Source organism: Alligator mississippiensis, chromosome 12, assembly GCF_030867095.1.
Source record: "Alligator mississippiensis isolate rAllMis1 chromosome 12, rAllMis1, whole genome shotgun sequence".
In the NCBI taxonomy this organism is placed as follows: Eukaryota; Metazoa; Chordata; order Crocodylia; family Alligatoridae; genus Alligator; species Alligator mississippiensis.
The window spans coordinates 2164936-2183901 of NC_081835.1; the positions used below are offsets into that span (position 1 = coordinate 2164936).

At 39.0% G+C, this 18966-nt stretch overlaps 1 protein-coding gene across 32 annotated transcripts in view; it reads right to left on the bottom strand.

Moving 5' to 3' along the window:
* Nucleotides 1–18966, bottom strand: part of FHIT (fragile histidine triad diadenosine triphosphatase) — a 771770-nt gene that overhangs the window by 731661 nt on the left and 21143 nt on the right. For 14 of the 32 annotated variants that reach the window (XM_059715886.1, XM_059715889.1, XM_059715884.1 and 11 more), the window contains 2 exons: nt 10183–10262; nt 8156–8204 (listed from right to left, as the gene is read on the bottom strand). The exons of 4 other annotated variants lie outside the window; for them this stretch is intronic. Coding sequence is in view for 13 of the 28 variants with exons in the window: in XM_059715877.1 (XP_059571860.1) it covers nt 8156–8204 (49 nt within the window). In the remaining 15 variants the exon portion in view is untranslated. The remainder of the gene's footprint in view (nt 1–8155; nt 8205–10182; nt 10263–18966) is intronic. 14 more of the 32 variants (XM_059715877.1, XM_059715882.1, XM_059715881.1 and 11 more) reach the window with 1 other exon arrangement.

Genomic DNA, 18966 nt, shown 5'->3' on the forward strand with positions numbered 1-18966 from the left:
ACTTCAGCATTTCTACCCAGCAGTTACAACTTTTCAGATATATGATATTACTGGCATAGAGAGTACCCTGCAAAACGATATACTTTTACCAAGAACATCAGGCATAAGTGAATTTTTCATGTTTAGCCCAGTAAACATAAAAAGCAAGCATTTCACACAAGAATGATATGATTGCCTTTAACAAAAGCAACCTAGGCCAAAAATTATTAGAAAAATATCAGCATCCCCAATGGGCTTTAAAGCAATCTAATTAGGTAGCCCAACACTACATTTTGTCAAAAAACTCTGACAACCTAATAACCAGATTGTCATCAGAAGGACAATGAAAAATGATGTTGTGTTTCCTAGCATTAAAATACTACATTTTTCTGTGCTGCCTTCATCCTATGAAAAAATCCTAATGGCATCCCATTGTTCTGGAAGGATATTTATTGAAATGATTCTGTTCCACTTGAGAACTGGTAGCTGGGGGGCACTAAATTTAATCTTTATTTAATCTCTAATAAGACATCTTATGAACCACCTGCCTAATTTCAGGTTTGGAACCACTGTGTACTGTGCAGAGGAAACGTGAAAAAACTTTAATAATATGTTCTGTCTTCCAAAGGAGAGCATATTACAGTGGTGACTACATGCAGTATTTCAGCTTTAAAATCAAGTCACCCTATATTTCAGCTTCTGAAGCGAGATAAAACAAGAGCTATGGGAATGACACACGGAACAGTTATGGAGATTTGAAATACTAATATATTACCCTGGGTTTAAAAGAGTTGTACACGTTAATTAACTGACCAGTTGTAGGTAGTAGTACATTGAATCTTCTAAAAAAAATTCTAGGCAGTATGAACCTAAGAGTTCCTTTCCACCACAACATGCATGAATCAGATCATAGACAAGGAGGGCTGGAAGGGACCTCAGGGGGTCACATCTAGTCCAAACCCCTGCTCCAAGCAGGACCAGCCCCAACTACATCATCCCAGCCAAGGCTTCGTCTACCTGGGTCTTAAACACCTCCAAGGATGGAGACTCCACCACCTCTCTGGGTAACCTGTTCCAACATTTTAATACCCTCCTCGTGAGTTTTTCCTAATACCCAACCTGAACTTCCCTTGCTGCAGCTCGACTCCATTGCTCGTTGCCCTACCATCTGCCCCCACTGAGAACAGTCCGGCTGCATCCTCTTTGCAGCCCCCCTGCAGGGAGTTGACGGCTGCTATTCAATCCCCCTCGGTCCTCTCTTCTGCAGACTCAATCAGCCCATTTCCCTCAGCCTCTTCTCACAAGTCCTGTCCCTCAGCCCCGCAACCATTTTGTAAGCCTCCACTGGACTCACTCTAACGTGTCCACATCCCTTCTGTAGTGGGAGGCCAAAACTGGACACAGGACTGCAGATGTGTCCTCACCAGTGCGAATAGAGGAGAAGAATCACTGCCCTCCATCTACTGGCAATACTCCTACCATATTGCTGTTGTGTTTCATTTAAAAATAAATGTCCACAAAATGACCCCTAGTTTTTCATCTTGTCCCAAAAGCAATACTATAACAGAATAATGCAAAGATGAGATAATTTCAATTTTAATCTCTTATGAACCTCACAGGCTAGAAATGAATGTTTTATGCTATCTGAAAGCTAGGAATCATTCCAGTTTTCAGGTTACATAAAGGGATCTCATTTTATACTTGCTATCATGATGTACTTTTAAAATAAAGTAGTTGTGTTGCTTTTTTGCCATTTTCTTTTCCCATCCCCCATCCCTGCTACTGTCTTGGAAACCTGTGAAGTAGAGCTAGAAGTGAATGTTGTACACAACCTGAAAACGGTAATCTCATCTTTCAAGTAGTATAAAGAACTAATCTCTAACACTAGCAGCTTGAGACACACTGGGTGCTAAAATCATGTGGTAAATACTTCTGCAAAAAGTGATTAAGTTAAGGAACAGGTACAGCTTTCCAATAATTGTGTTCAGAAAACACATCCTCCACCCAGGAAGGAGCAAGTACCCTAGCTCCCTTGGAAATGCAACCATTATTCACAACATACAGTTCCTGGGACTCCCTTACACACACAATATTAACAAGATCCCATATGAACAATACTATACATACCTATAGGACTTCCACTCTTGGTAATATTTTGTCTTTTATGAAGTAAAAGAGCAATATGTCTGATGTTGCAAGTGGTCATAACAAAAGTCATTTCTCCCACTTAGTTAGTAGAGCTGTGTGAAGCTTTGGTGCCCGATTCGATTCAGTGGAGATTTGGCCCGATTTGGTGGCTGAATCTCCAAATCCGGGCCCCCCTCCCCCCCACACTCCCGTGGGATGCTCCATGCACCCCAGCATTGTAGCAATCATGAGCTGCGCTGGTACCTCGAGGTATGTAGAAAAAACTTTTAAAAGCTGCATCAACGTCCGAATCACCGAATCACCATCGAATCATTAGATTTGGATTCGGCCAAATTGAATCAGGGACAGTGACCCAAATCAACAAATCAAATCACTGTCTCTGATTTGGGCCGACTTCAAATCCAAATCGAATAGGGCCTGCTTCACACACCCCTAACAGTTATCTCAGGAAAAATGAATCAAGACTCACCAATCTACACATGCACACCCCCTCCCCTCCCCCCAATGTAGTGCAACTGCAACACCATCCTCAACACATCTAAAGGGTTAAGAACAGGAACACATATAACAACCAACCACTGTAAATGATAAAAAGGAAAAGATTATATCACTGAGCAGCTTAATTCATTATGCACAGTGTATGTGTGTGGAGGTGAACATATAGTAGCAACATGTGAATTATTGAACCTTAACCCCTTTTCCCTTTGTTCTTATACTTTCTTTCAGAGGCTCCATGTTTCTGATGCCTAGAAAAATACCCACTAAGAATGGCAGGAGCTCCTAGGATGTAATGCTCTAAGTTACTGTACAAAGGACTCTTGCCAAGACAACTAACTACTGCTAATGTTGTCTAATTTCTTTTTTGCCAGGCACCATGCTATGAATAAAAAACCTCTGGCCTGGGAGTAGGGCATGAAATATTGCTTTCTTGATTTCTGAAAGAATGTAGTTATGGTAATGAAAATCTGCTTTTCTCCAACAACTGTAACATTTGAACTTTATTTAAGAATTGTTTTTTCCCTCTGCATGCTATTTAGAGACAACTACAAGCTCTCAATTCAAAGCAAAATTCCCACTGACATCATTATTGATACTGCTGTGGACTAAGGCAGAATATAGGTTTTTAGTGGCAAAACTATTCATTTCATTTAGACATTTCATCCTGCAAGTAAGGCCTTTGGGAAAACAAGATTTTTTTCAAAAAACACGTATGCCAATGAACATGAAGATGAAAAAAGTATTTCAACACTATGGGCTCCTATACACATGCAAAGAGGCTGCTCCGACGTGCTGTAATTACCGTGCTCCAGCAGACTCTGGCATCACGTGCATCAGCATCCCTGTACTGAAAAATAAAAAATGGCGGTGGAGTGCTTAAAACTAAAGCTCGTTCAATGAGCTTTGGTTCAAAACACCCCACTGCCATTTTTCAGTGCAGGGATGCTGATATACGTGATGCTCCAGGTGCTTTAAATTAGCATGGCTCTTGGAGCTGTGCTGATTAAGGCGCTCTCAATCGCCTCCCAGAGCACGTCTATAAAAGCCCAAGGACACTATTCTGAAAGGCGGGGCTCCCTACTGTCCATTTCACAAACCATAAACTGGAAAAGGCAAAACACAGACATTTGACTTTATTTTTTCCTCTGGGAATATAAAAGCAAATTCTTGATTATGAGTCTGATGCCCATTCTTCACATAGTGTACTCCTCAATTCACATTACAAGAACCAATTTTCTACTTCAGGAATAGGATTAAGTAGACAACTTTTTTCACTCCAATGTACATGTTTTGAAGTTTTTCTTTTGTAGCACTTATGGATTCATATAGAACTAGTGTTAAGCTGGAGCTAAAAAAATTGGCATACTTTAACAGGGAAAGCAAGAACAGTCCACGAGGTCTGTACTGACCTTAAAGTGCTAGCATTTATTTGAGATATTAGTGGCTTACGTATTGTATTTAGAAAGATGGAACCTCAGTTTGATCAGCAGCATATTGCTCTTATTCAAAGAATCTCTTCTGGAATCCACTGATGTTTCAATTATATTTAACGAATGCCAATCTATGACCAACTATGACTTGAAAAAAGGACTTGTTAATCCAAGTCTTTCACGTATGGAGACCAAACTGACCCTCTGGCAAAGGCAGCTACTGCACTCACGAGAATAAGTAAATATTTTAAAATCAATGTGTTTAACACAACTATGTGCAAGAAGAATATACAGAGAGGTAGTTAGCTGTGTTAGTCTGTGGTCAGTCAGAAGCCAAGGTAGGTATGTACCTTTATAGACAAACTAAATTAGACAGACAGACAGACAGACAGACAGATAGCAAACTTTTGTGACCCCAAGTTCACTTCATGAGATGCTCAGAAAGGATACTGAGAAAGCAGTGTATACAGTGAAGCGAGTGATTAGAACACAGTAAGTACCTGGGCATACCTGAGCACGCTTCTTGTGTAGATTGACTGCAGTCCTTTTTATTCGGCCGAGTGTGGTGCCATAAACAAAGTGATTCATATATCTTAAGCAACTACCTCAGGAGAGCCACAAAAATCAGGCAAAATGTCTTTAAACAAAGGTTAAAGAAAACTGCCTCGGAAACCTTGTTGATACTTTAGTCATTGCTTAAGGAAGCCTTTTAGAAGGAATCCTTATTGCAGTTTTTCATTTAATAGTATACCCTAATTCTTCTCCAAAAACATTTTCATTTCTATAGAAACACAACTCTCACTCCAGGGAGTGGACTTCAAATCATGGCAAAAATGCACCTCCTCTCTTGGGGTATTCCAGGAATCGTGAGTGCTTCCAACTATCAATTTCCTCTTTAAACTACAAATATGAAATGCATTAGGGACGATTTACTGGGGAAAAATAGTTACATGTTGGCCAACTCTTAGAGAAAAGGGAACTCCATTGAGGCTGGATATACAGTACTGCAGAAACCAGTAATATGCAATCTATTGTTTCCAGAAAAGAAATATTTTCTGAATACATGTGCCTTTCTGCGTGACTGACAGCTGTACATTTCCATCTAGTGAAAGGCCAACTCCATTGTTCAGAATTTTTTTCTTCCTAGCACACTTTTAAAAATAGTACTGACTGGCCTCATCTCTGCTGATCATTTAATTTGCTTCATATCCTCTTGCTTCCTTTCTCAATTTGCTTCTATTCTAATTTCTGATTTATAGTAATCACAATCACCTGACTTCCCCCCCCCCCCGATACATACTGGGGTGAGAAAGAGGTGGGAAGAGGAAGGGGTCATACCTTTTACTTCCTCTCTAAGGCAGGTTGTTGGATTTTTTTGATGAATGTAATCTTTTGAGAATTTGGTAAAATATTCTTAACTAGTCCAATCAGGATTCACATTTTTCTGTTTACAGTTATTTTTCTCAGCTCATTTGGCTCAATTGTTTTCAGCTTTTAGTACCTGGTCCTTTCAAAGCACCAAACGTACACATTAGTGACTCTTGCATTTTATTCTCTTTCTACAGAAATGTAGTCAAATTATGGTCATGTGCACCTAAGCAGCCATGAATTGGTAGTTCTATGATCCTCTTTAGCTGTCAACACGAGGTCTAATGTAGAATTACCCTGTATGGACACAATACTTTTTGATTTAGGACACTCTCAGCTATAATTTTTAGAACTAGAAGAAGTTTTAGTACCAACAGCATGACACTTCCAGGATATGTCACTGAGACCAAGTCCTCTACAATAACAGGGGGTTTCCTCCTAATACCTTATAGATAGGTGATTAAAGAGCTGGTCACCCTGTTTCTACCGTGGCTTTGTGACCTGTAGACGATATCAACTAGTACATGCCCCGTGTTGTGCTTTATCCATTAGAACATGGATCCACTCCTAGTTGAGATAATTGGTTTTCAAATTGTGAGCGACTCAGAAACAGCTCATGCCATTTCTGACGTACAGTGCCACTCCACTCACTTTGTTCACTCAGTCCCTCTGAAATAGGTTATAATTTATTTTAACAGTGAAGGAGCTTTTAATTGGGGAATATCCTGCATCTGATTATAAGCCAACTTTCAGAGTTCATTTTCCCAGACTGAATGATCTAGGATTAAAGCCTTAAAAGGTACTGGTTTGGGGGTGAATGAGGTGACTCGATGGAACAGAGCTCACCAAAGCTTTCAGGAGAGATGAATATTTAGGCAGGCGGAAATACACCTATAAATAGCTGTTGTTTTTATCCTTTGTTCTGCTTGCTGTGCACCTGGGGGGGAATAAATAACGCTTTGTTTTGAAGAATCTTTTTTTTTTTTAGTTACTTTCTTCAGCTGAGGGCCACAGGTCTCAGGAGAAAAATAGGTTTGCAGGTGCCAAGAATGGTTAGGCTTGTCATGTTAACATGGTGGCTAAAAGGAGACTGCTACCCAGAGAACCCATGTAAAAATAGTTGGACTGAAGAGTCGCACCCCGAGAGAGAGGTGCACACACCCAGGCATGCCACGTGACCCATCCCCTTGAGACGAACTAGCGTGCAGATTGCACTGTAACTGGGAAAGAAGTATGGGAAGAGTGGGATGGAAACCAAGTTATCTTTTCTCCAGATTTTTTAATACAAGCCTCAGAACAAGTATACTAGGGGTTAAAGCACAGCTGTGAGGTTCATGTTCGAGGTCACTTATCACCTTGTGATATAACAGCTGCCACCAAGGAAACTATATACAGCATTTCCTTAACAAACAGATGATTAAGCAGGTGCAAACAGCTATAAGCATATAAATTGCTGCTGCCACATAAATTAAAGGTACACTTTTTCCCTCCCCTAAAAGTTTTCCTTTTCAAAATACTTCTATCGACTACATAAATATTTGTTCCAATTTCTGTTTTTGCTTTATTCTACCTATAAACAGCTTAACTATGCATATAAACATTAAAAATCGATTTACCATGTCATAAAATGCAAACGTGCCTAGAAAAAAATTAAATTTAAGCTCATATACCATACCATACCATACATTCATTTCTTCTATGCTACACAAATCTGTTGTTTAACAAATGTTTTAACAGTTGATCACAATGGTTTACAATTGATGACACTGCAAGACTATAATAATTTAAATCTCACTGCATAATGTGACCATCTTGAATTTCTAAATCTGCCTTTTATGTTCCAGGCTGCTTTAATTACCACAGTTCTCAACTTCAACTCTTACAAAAATGATGGCAGAAAATCTCAAAATAAAAAGATAACTGTTGTCAAAGCCAAATATAGGATTATAAGATATTTTCACCTGCCTTTTGATGGAAGTGGATCCCCATCATAGTCCACAATTTATTACCCAATTTCTTTTCTCCATGAAGTATTTCAGTTTTTAAGCCTGAATCAAAGAACAACTGAAGTTGCACGCTTCTTGATACCTCTGCTGAATGGGATAAGATTTTCTTTAAAACTAAAGCTATTGTAACACCACACAGAAAGCTAGCTATTAGTTCAAATGTAGCTTTTTTTACCCACTTAATACCATGTGATAAAAATCAAACAAAACCAACAAACCAACCAAGCAAAAGTACCCGTGTTTGGAAATCTCTCTCAGCTAACTCTGCACAAAGCAGGATGTTGTCTGCTGCATACCATTACACACCTGACTATCACAATACATTTATTAGGAGCAGATTAAAACGCCACTCTGCATTCTGTTTTAAATGTTTTATTTTGCCAGCTGGCTTTATTCAGCTATTGACCAGACGCAGTACCAATGCATTTTTTATTATGCCTAGCATTAATCTTAATAAACATAGCTACATTGGAATATCTTAAGCACTGTGAACAAAGTATAAGTCAGCAATCATGCTTGAAGATTTGGCCAAACTCAGCACGTCAACTTTTTCCCTGATACTTCCCTTCTCACTGTTGCTCAGTATTGTGTGTGTGATGGGACAACCAAGTGGTTAAAGTTGCCCTGTCAGCTATATCTCTAATCCATGTGTCTAAATCCCTGAATATAAGAAAAATCAATGTTGTAAGGCAATGTTTGTCAATGCCCTGTAATAAATACACTTACCTTAACAGACTATTCTCAATGGATTTCACTTCTTTGCTGCACTTCAAAGCTACATAGGGATAAAAAAAAATAAATCATTGACCTGCTGCCACTGAAAAGAGAATGCGTGCTCTATACATTAGTAACCACTTTAACTTTTATTGTCACAGCAACAGTAGCTGAAGATACCTTTAATAAAACCTCATAGTTATTTCACAGTGCCACAGACACACAGGCACACACCAACAAAACACAGAGAGGAGCCGAGACAAAAACGCTGTGCGCCAGTATCAGCTTCTTCAAAAACTCACAGAAGGGCTGTCCGACACACTAGCCTTAAGACTGGTTTTGACACTTTAGATTCCTATTTGAAATGTCTGGGTTTATCTTACGAATCATGTGTAGATGCCTGCAATGCCTATCAATGCTCGTATTGCATGGTACCCCCGGTTGAGAACCACTGGACTAACTAAATGAGAGATGCATATGGATCACCAGGTACAATTACAATTTTGAACAGACAGCTCACTAGTAACTAGAGCAAATTAGCTGTGGAAATGACCAGTCCCACTGATGCCTTCAAATCTAGCCTGGTTACCTATTTAGGAGATATGCTTTAGCCAAACTAAGTTATTGAGCTCAATATAGGAGAAACCGGTGAAACTTAAGGGCCTCTCATACACTGAAAAATCAAACTCTTCTGGCTTTTAACATTCCTGAATGGCCAGCTTCTGTGCAATTTACACTGTAAATCAGCCCAGTAAGGAGGAAAATATTCCTAGAAGGAAAAAAAAGATTAAATATTTGGCATGGTTGTATTGCATTAGGTGTCTCTTGATCATCAGAGAGTCTGCTTCTGCTAATGAGCTCAGTGGGGGGGGGGGGGGGGGGGGGGGTTGTTTGAAGACCAGGGAGGGAAAGGGGGGTTGGCTGTAATTGTTTGATGATCCTTCTTATGGGTTCCACTGTGGGCTGTGTAACAACCACAGCTGTGCAGTCAGCAGGGGGGTCTCTTTTTGTATTGCAGTAGGGTATCAGGGTGACGCTTTCAAAGATATGATCCATTTCTCTGCTGGAGTGCCCTTGCTGCATAAAGCAGACAAAGTTCTTTGGGCACATGTGATATCTTTTATTAAACCAACTAAATATTTGGAAAAATTGTTCTTTGCAAGCTTTCGGGCATAAACACCTGTGTCCTTAGACCAACACAGCTATTACCAACAACCTTGCTGCATAAAAGCAGTTTTGGGGTTGGAAGGTGTGTGTGTATTAAGAGCATTCTCCTCAAATCAAATCAGAATGTATCTTTTTCATACAGTATATTATATTCCCAGATACATGAAATAGAGCATAACTTTCTGTGGTGCGAAAAGATTTACTAACATGAGCCTGCAACACCCACATAACCCACTAATGAAGAATGAAATCCATCTCAATACATGCCAATAAAGCCTTTAAACAACATCATCTCCTATGCCATCTATGCTAATAATATGTGACAGATTAAAAGTCTTTCATTCACAGGTTTTAAAAAATTGTACTAGAATTATAGCAGAATTTATTCTGGAATCACCTTGACAAACTGCAAATAAGGCCTGAAATCAACCAGAAGAAATTCAAGGAGGTCAAGTGCAATGCCCTGCGCTTGGGATGGAACAATTGCATGCCCAGATACAGATTGGGGAATGACTGGCTAAGCTGAAGCACTGCAGACAGGAATTTGGGGGTCACAGTCAACCAGAAACAGATTGTGAGCCAACGGTGTGGTCTCATAGCAAAAAAAAAAATGCCAAGAGCATAGTGTGCTATATTAACAGGTGTGTGTACCTTGACAAATGAAGGGAAGTGATACCTCCCCTCTATTCAGCCTGGTGAGACCTCATGTAGAGCTCTGTGTCCAGTTTTAGGCCCCACACTTCAAGGATGTGGACAGAAGGGAAAGAGTCCAGTGTAGAGCAACAAAAATGCATGACCTATGAGGAAAAGTTGAGAGTCTGGGGAAAAAAAAAAAAGACTGGGGGTGGGATTTGATAACAGTCTTCAAATACCTGAAGGGTGATTATAGAGAAGCTGGAGATGGGTCTTCTTCAGTGATGTAGTGGACAGGACAAGGAGCAATGGCCTCAAGCTGCAGCAGCAAAAAAAAAAAAGGTTGTAGATTAGGAGGAAGTTTCTCACTATGAGGATGGCCAAGCATTGGAACAAGCTACTAGAGAAGTTGTGGAATCTCCATCTCTGCAAACTTTCAAGAGCAGGTTGGACAGACACTTGGCTGAGATAGCTTAGCTGGGGGATGAGCCTGCCTTGTAGAAGGCCAGGCTAGATGATGTCTTGAGGTCCCTTCCAGTCTTAGTTTCTTACTTGTGAGTGTACTGTGAGTACACTGCAACTGCTTTTCTCTTTAATATCAGTCATCTCACAACCCAGAGCATGCTCCTTGTGGGGAAGCTGGGCTCTTCCCTTCTCCACAGTTAAACTTCTCATTTCTGCCCTAGAGTTATCAGACACGATACCCCTGCCAAGGGAGTGGGAAACAGAAAACAGACCGACTCAACCCTTTGACCAAATTTTCATGTGGAATATAATAATAATTCTGGCCAGTTTCCACCACTCTGTTACACAGAAGACTGGACTTTTGATCACCAGGGCTGTGGGTTGCAACTAGCTGTCAACAGAAATGTAGTATTTCTGTACAAACTTAATGACACCTAGCATTTTAACTACTCGAATTATTTTAACTACTTAACTCCATTTAGTAAATCCCTCAGTATGGTATATCTGGTACAATATTTACTCAATATGCACCAAAGCAATATGGATTTAACTAGAGTGCATTTTTTGAAGACAGCTAGTCAAGCTGTAGTGTATAACTTTAACACTGACTGCAGCTCCTACAAAATGAAAAGTGTGAATATCTTGTACTTGAGTCCCTTCTGATGTTCTATATAAGTTTTTAGGTAATATTGCCTCTGCATTTGTGCTGGTGTTTCACAACACTGTTTTATTTAATTCTGATACACTCTTCCATCTGATTGCAAAATATCATACATGGTGCAAATGACATCATAGTAACATGCCTATTCAATTCCATAATAGACCACACCTGACAAATTTGTTACTTATGACTCGAAGGTAAATTCTATGGCTGTTTTGTGCTTGCGCTTTTCAGCTAAAATCAAATGTATACTTTTAAACATATAAACTGATTTTGAGAAAGTAAGATAATGAAAACACCTACCAAATAGGTTAGTTTTGACCTAAAATTCTAAACAATCTTTCGAAAGGATCAAGATGCAATTCAGACAGGATTTTTCCCCCTCAGGTACTGCCAAGTTGTCCTGACTTTTCCAGCGATTTGCAATTATAGATTAATTTAATAGTCATATATGATTCAAATACTTAATGCCAATAGACTATTCAAGGGAAAAAGAGGCTGACTAAATTTCATGTGAACTTTCTTACTCAGGAGTAAAATGGCTGTACACTGCAATAAAGAAAAAAGGCCTTATTCATGTCTGAATATGGCTAACATCCAAGCTGGATTTTCAGATTATCACGACCAGTATTTGTATAAACACATAGGAGGATGAGTGAATGTAGTACTTGTAATATATCTGTTATTAGGATAGAAGAATTCAACTAAAAGCCTCCATCTCTCATTGTGCAAACCCAGGCCAGGTCCACTGCTTCCCACCACAACTAACGAGAGCAATGTTGCATTCAGTTCCCAATTATAAAGGGTAATATCTTTGCTTGGCATTTTAATAAGCATCTTTTCAAGCCATGCAAAGAACTCTCCAACTGTATGATGGTCAGCTTCTGTCATTTGCTCTCATCTTCTGAGATCCCCAGTAGTAGAAACGACCTCTACCATTCCACCACGGCTGTGAGATTCTACGCACATCCATCTTGCATCTTCCTAATGTGTAAATACTCTGCACATCTGATGCTCCTACTGTGATGATTCACTTGTGAAGGCGCAGGTCATTCTTTTCCCATGGAATCAAAGACCGGCTCTGAATTTATTACAGGATTTGGGACAGCACTGTCCAGTATGTAACCAGTACACTCAATGGTCACTATCTCTTCTCCCATATGTTATGTCTCAACTTTTAGCCTGGAGGTCTCATCATCCAGTACCTAACATTAAATGTTTTTCCTTTATTCAACCATGCAGTTCTTGGGGGGATGGGGCAGTGTCCCACTGCCTGCCTTTTAGTTTGTGGTCATTGTTAAATCAGATCATTTGACTTTCAATAGCATCTCCTTGAGGAAACATAAGCTCATCCACTCAAAGGCACTGGTTTTTCCTGAGGAATGAGAAATTACTTAAGCACCACCTAGCTTTGGATACTACTATTACCATCATGGTAGAAGGTTTCCATCCAGTCTGACCTATAGTAGTCTACACTAGGATTATGCCAAATTAGGGACTGGAGAAATGAAAGACTCCACAGAGTTTTAATGCATTTTGTTATGCATATGGTAGAAATTCATTATTCACAATGAAAGTAGGAAAAGTTCTGCAGATGGAAATGCAAGTATAATTTCACCAGTCACAAATAAACGCTTTTAAAATCTTCTGATGCTAATTTGACACAACTGGCCATGTAATAAAGCTTTGACAGAAAGTTGCTTTTATCACTTGCAAGAAAAAATGATATCCAAAAATCCTGTTAACTGAATTTATGACTCAATATATTAGAATAAAACATAACATTGAGAGGGTCCAGAGGAGGGCCACCCGCATGACCCGGGGGCAGCAGGGCAGACCCTACAGTGAGAGGCTACGGGACCTGACCCTGGTCAGCCTTCACAAGACAAGGCTGGGGGGGGGCCTGGTGACCATCTATAAACTCACTAGGGGGGACCAGAAGGGTTTGGGGGAGACCTTGTTTCCCCCAGCGCCCCCCTGGGATAACAAGGAATAATGGCCACAAGTTGTTGGAGAGCAGGTTCAGATTAGACATCCGTAGGAACTACTTCACAGTCAGGGCGGCTAGGATCTGGAACCAACTTCCAAGGGAAGTGGTGCTGGCTCCTACCCTGGGGGTCTTTAAGAAGCGGCTCGATGCCTACCTGGCTGGGGTCATTTGAGCCCAGTTTTCCTCCTGCCCAGGCAGGGGGTCGGACTTGAAGATCTACAAGGTCCCTTCCAACCCGACTTCTATGATTCTATGAATAGATTATGTAAATTTAAAGACCAATTTGAGGTAGACCTATATTTAAAATGCTATATGTAATTCAGAAAAAGTTAATCAGTTTATTGGTGTAAACAAAGATATTTTGTTAAATGACATTTCCATCAAAGCTTTATAACCAAATTAAAGTGAACACAAAGTGAAGGGTTACATATTTTCTGTGGCTTCTATAACAGCTAATCCAGAAACACTAACTAAAGTGTTATTGTTCATTCCTTATGCCTCTCTTTCATAAATTAGATAAAACAATGTGACAGTTAAAGTACTTGGGAGTCTTATTCTACTAAGTGATTTCATAGGCATCTCAAAACCTAGCAAAGTTATGACTTTAAGCACTGATAAATCTTAAGTTTTCCTCCACTGTTAAGAAAAAAACTCATTAAAATAAGCAACACAATATCTAAACAATGCAATAGTCAAAAAGTCACAGTGTGAAATGAATCATGCCATGGTTAGAAAAGCAGTCAAAGCAATGGGATATAAAATATAACAGCAACCATACACCTTTCTTCTCCAAAGGCACAAGCCCATACCCTATCCTCAGTCTATGGCTGAAACCCTCAAGAGCTTAACATACGAATGATGGTGGGACATGGCACAAAGTATAGAATTCTCTGTTGCACAATATTTAAATCTCCATAAAAATTCATTCATTTCAAATGCTGAGCGTGTTCACCCCGTCAAGAATATAAAAAGGCAGCATCCCTGCCCTTCCCTGAACCATCAGACACATCATGCCAATGCATCTTACAAAGTTAGTAACATGTCATCTTTCTGTTCAGGTACTATAAAGATAATTACAGTCATTCGCTGCTAATGAGCTTTTCTCATTAGCAGAGGGCTTTTCTCCATTTGCAGTGTTTTCACTAACCTTTTGAGTTTATTAGAAGAGGCTTACACTTCCATCTCTGAAAGCTGATAGAAATTTCCCTCTTTTAGAATTTCCCCTCACCCTGATACTGGGGTCTTGGGGGGGGGATTCAATTATGTTGATAGCCCAGGGGGAAAAAAAAAAAGTCTCTTTCCGCATTTCATTCACATAATAAGAACGTGCAAGCTGTTGTGTGTGACAGATGAGCAACGTGAGCTAAAGCAACTTGTTCCGCTTGTCAGCCTCCAAGAACCAACAGCAATGAGACACAATTGTGACGGCACGACTGCAGTAGAACTGGGTCAAACATCTGGTCACTCTGAAACGGGATATCAACTGCTCTTTGTACTTCAGGAATTTGATTCAGTGGCACTCTGAAAACCATTGCGTACTGTTAGCTTTGTATCTATGTTGAAAATCTAGATCATATCACAACAATATTAGAAGAATCCTCTTGTGAGCCTTAAAGTTGCCATTAAAGTTAGCAGGAATCTCCAGATGACTGTCAGGTGCTGTCACTGGCCCCTAGAGACGTCAGGTACATTGTGCCCATAACAATTTAATGTGTTGTACCATTGGATCTGAGCCATTTCTTGAGAGCAATTTTCTCATTTTGAACCATGGGAACTAAATGGATACGGATGATGGCAAAAAGTATTATACAGGTATACAAACTGAAAGAAACGTGATGTACGTAAGACAACAAAAATCCAAATTAATTCCCAGAATTACTTGTTTTTATTTTATGACCACAAAATCATTCTTTTATAGTCCAGTGTTTCATATAGAAATGAGCACTTCCTATTACTTGTTTTTATTACATTACAGTGGAATTACTGATTGCATTATAATAAATGCACAAGAAGGACTGATACATTTTATTTGAAAAATCAACTTTATTCCAATGACATCAATTCACCGTACAGGTGGTATTTCCATTATGCTACTACAGCAAGAGCAAACAATTCTACCCCAGAACGTTACTGGTTTGCATTTGTTCACCTCCAAGTCATTTTGTACAGGCAGCTGACAATCATGACTTGTAAATTATTTCTCTAACAACGGACGTTAAGATGAAGATGGTTCTGACCCTGCTCTGATATGTGATCATGAAAGCCCTTATTCATTCACATCTAAAATTGCTTTTATTCAAAATCCACAGTCTTGAACATTATACATTTACTGAAACTGTGTACATAAGTGAACCTCAAGGTTCCTGGCCTATTAAGTTGTACGTGGCCAATGCTCTATGCAGAATGGAATCGAATATGCGTACGTGCAAGGGGCGAGGGCAGAGAGAGGACATGTTTTCCCAGCTGTGCTCCTTAGCACCATCCAACACAATATAGCCATGCCCATAGAAGTATCTCAGATTTCACCTCCTTCCTGTACGTTAATTTAAATTAGCCTTCTAGCCAAGCCAATAAGACATCCCCCTAGGTGGGGTGAACACAACTCCATGAATAAACTGTCTTCCCTTAGCTGGAAAAAAGGCCAAATAGTGACACACACAATTCATGGAGCATCATTCTCGCGAGAGCATCTACATAGTGTTTTTCAGCATGCGCAGAGCAAAAGCTGTTTTCTGCACACGTGCAGAACAGGAGGTGTTTTTCTGCTTGTGCTCCCTAACAGCATCCTAACCTACTATTCAATCTGGAGCAGGCAATATTTTTCAAAACTTGGCCATAAAATTTTCTGTAACACCAATCAAGAAGGTACAAAGAGCCTCTTTAGAGACAACTTCAGGCCGATTGCACTAGCACCAGGAGATTTTAAGATATTATGCAGCCATAGTTCTCCACGCCAAACTCTGAAAAAATATATTTCATTTGCATATCATGGCATGTCACTCTGCCCCGCAAAAGAGGATATTCTGAGGATCACCATACCTCAACAATATATTGCTGGAAAAAGAAAATGAAAATGGGAGTGCCATCACAACCATAACTGCCAATGTCACTGCCACCTCTTTCCAAAATGTTTACAAGGGCAGTTTAGCACACCACAGGCAAAATGAGAAAGCAAAATTCCAGTTTCCAATGGATAGCTGTAACAACAATATATTTTAAATAATATAGTATTAAATTTTACCATTCAAACTCTGCACGTTATTCTTTTCAAAAAACATTTGTTTTGTTACTGAATCTCTTATTTGCAGTCACTCTCATTCTTACATTTAACCATATAAAGCAGAATTCAGTTTCCACTCAAACATTTCTAACTGCCAACTATGAAGCTACCAACTTACCCAAAAGGCTAAAATCTACTTTGAGAAGGTATTTAATGCAATCTACTTAGCTAAAACTTCCATTTGTCATTGATAATCACAAAGAATGTGCCATTTTAGAAGTAGATTGAGGGATTATTGAATCTCTCTGTAAGTATTTAAAATATTAAAATTAATCTCTGACTCATTGATAGTATCATGAATTCATATCCTAGGTGCATAATCTATATATTGTAGGTTTTGATGCATTTATTCATTTTACTGTTTTGTTCGCATTACACAATTGCCTCTACTGTATAGGGTAACAAAAAAAACCTCCACCGCTGAGAACAGTCAGCATCTTAAGTGACCAACTCCATGAAAGTTTGGGGTAGCTAAAAACTTGTCCATTATATAATCCTTAAAAGTATAATTGTTGTTTACTTCCTTTGATTTTTAAATATTTCTTTGATCTTATACATTAATATTCATTAGTCTTCTGATGTTGGACTAATGAGAATCTTAAGTGCTCATAAGAAGTCATTTAAACACTACACTATTAGAGATATTTTTCTGATTGATATGTTTATCTTCAATATTATCATCAATTTACTCTCTGTCTGAATTCTTCAGTATTTTTGTTAAAACTCTCAAAGATATACTCCATACACAGTGAATAAAGTGATCAACTGAAACGCAACTAAAACTCCATTCTATTTAGCAACATATACCACCCCATCAGTGCGTTGTCCAAAGTAGAGAACAGAATAAATAGGTAACGCATGGGAACAGAATGAGTAATGATTATTTGAAGAGTCTTGTTTACTTCCTCTATGTTACATAACATACATGATTAATGTTTATGGTAAAACAGCTCAGAAGCAAACAAGGGGAAACCTGGTAAATCTCCAAACTTTCTACTCGCAGAATTCACAGGCAACCTTCAGGAAAAAAGGCATTCCTACCTCGCCAGAACTGAATACCAGTCCACCGAGATTCAACTGCTATGCAAGCACTCACCCAATAACTTGTGTTTGCTAGGGTTCATAAAACTGAGGCAGCATTCTTTATTTAAAGACTATTTTCATAATAGCTCACCAGCCATCCACTAACAGATCCAGGATTGCTGTGGCAAAGGACATGTGGACTTTAGGGATAACCAGGTACTGACAATACACAATCTAACATGTGGAAGCAGTGTTGCCTATCTAATTCTTGGGCTGTTAGGTGACAACTTCACTTAGATTTTTTTTCTCCATTTACTTTTCCTATTAAGCTGTAATGAGCCTGGTATATTGAGAAGACATGCTGTTTCCTTTTCATAAAACATGCAGTATTTCATTCCTGTGTGTACACTCTCATACTGTGCTTATTAAGTGATTCAATGAGTTCTGTTCCACAAGACTGTGACATTTTTCTGGACTCTGTCATTAAATGGGATGTTATACACTACCTTCATCTTCACAAGGGTGAAGGTGTCTGGTGGGAGGCTTGGGCAGGACTGTACTGCACAAAACAGTCACCATCTCTTTGGTATGTTCATATTAATTTAATTACCAAATACAGAGAGTAGGTCCACTTCTACTCTTGTTAAGAGTTTTGCCACTGATTTCAATGGAAACAAGACTGAGCCTAAAAAAGATGTTGATTTATTGCAGAAGCAATTTAAGGAGTGAAGTTCCATCTTACTACGTCTAATGCATATGCAAAGATAATTAAAATATGCATATATTAAAACTCAAAGAAATACTGCTACTTCAGAAGTAAGCTTCTATGAAGGCAGCTTTAGTAATTCTACTTATCTGAATAATTGGAAGGATACTTTGTGGAAATATCATAACTGATTAAAGCAGAAAATGATTGCACAAAACCCTAATATGAGTGGTTAATGGCACAAAATTCTCACTACCTTTAGTGGTACCCAAATTTGTCGTACAGTAAGAATAACAATAGACAGTGTTTGAGTAATGGATTTATATTCTGAGCTTTCAATGTCATTTCTACTCCAAGTTTTGAGGTCTCAAAGATAACGTATGTTAAGCTCCTTTCTTCCTTTTTTGTTCTTACAAAATATAAAGCTATACCAATTTGAAACTGTCCAACAGAACAATCTCCCCAAGGATTCACCATGCTGAAAAATGAATTTACAACATTATAAAGTAACCTTCTGATGAACTCTTCAGTTTAAGATGTGTCAGGAAAATGAGTTATGATACTGAGCAGTACAAATTCAGTCATGAGTGCCAGGATGCACACACGCCGGCATACACATGCATGTGCACGTAAGTTAAAAGACAAGGAGAAATATAAAGATGTCACTGGCCTGACTTTAAAATAGCTACTAAACTCCTAACTGGAGAGACCTTGTTAAGCACAAAGTGTCCTCATCATGTCTCAAGAGGTGCTCACCACCACACAGGACTGGACCCCAGTGACAAAAACCACATGATTGCAAAAAGAAAAGATTTCTGGGTTTTCAAACTTTTCTTTATGAATGCCATTTTTTCTGTTCCTTAATTTCTGAAATCAGACAATCAAACACAAGTCCAGT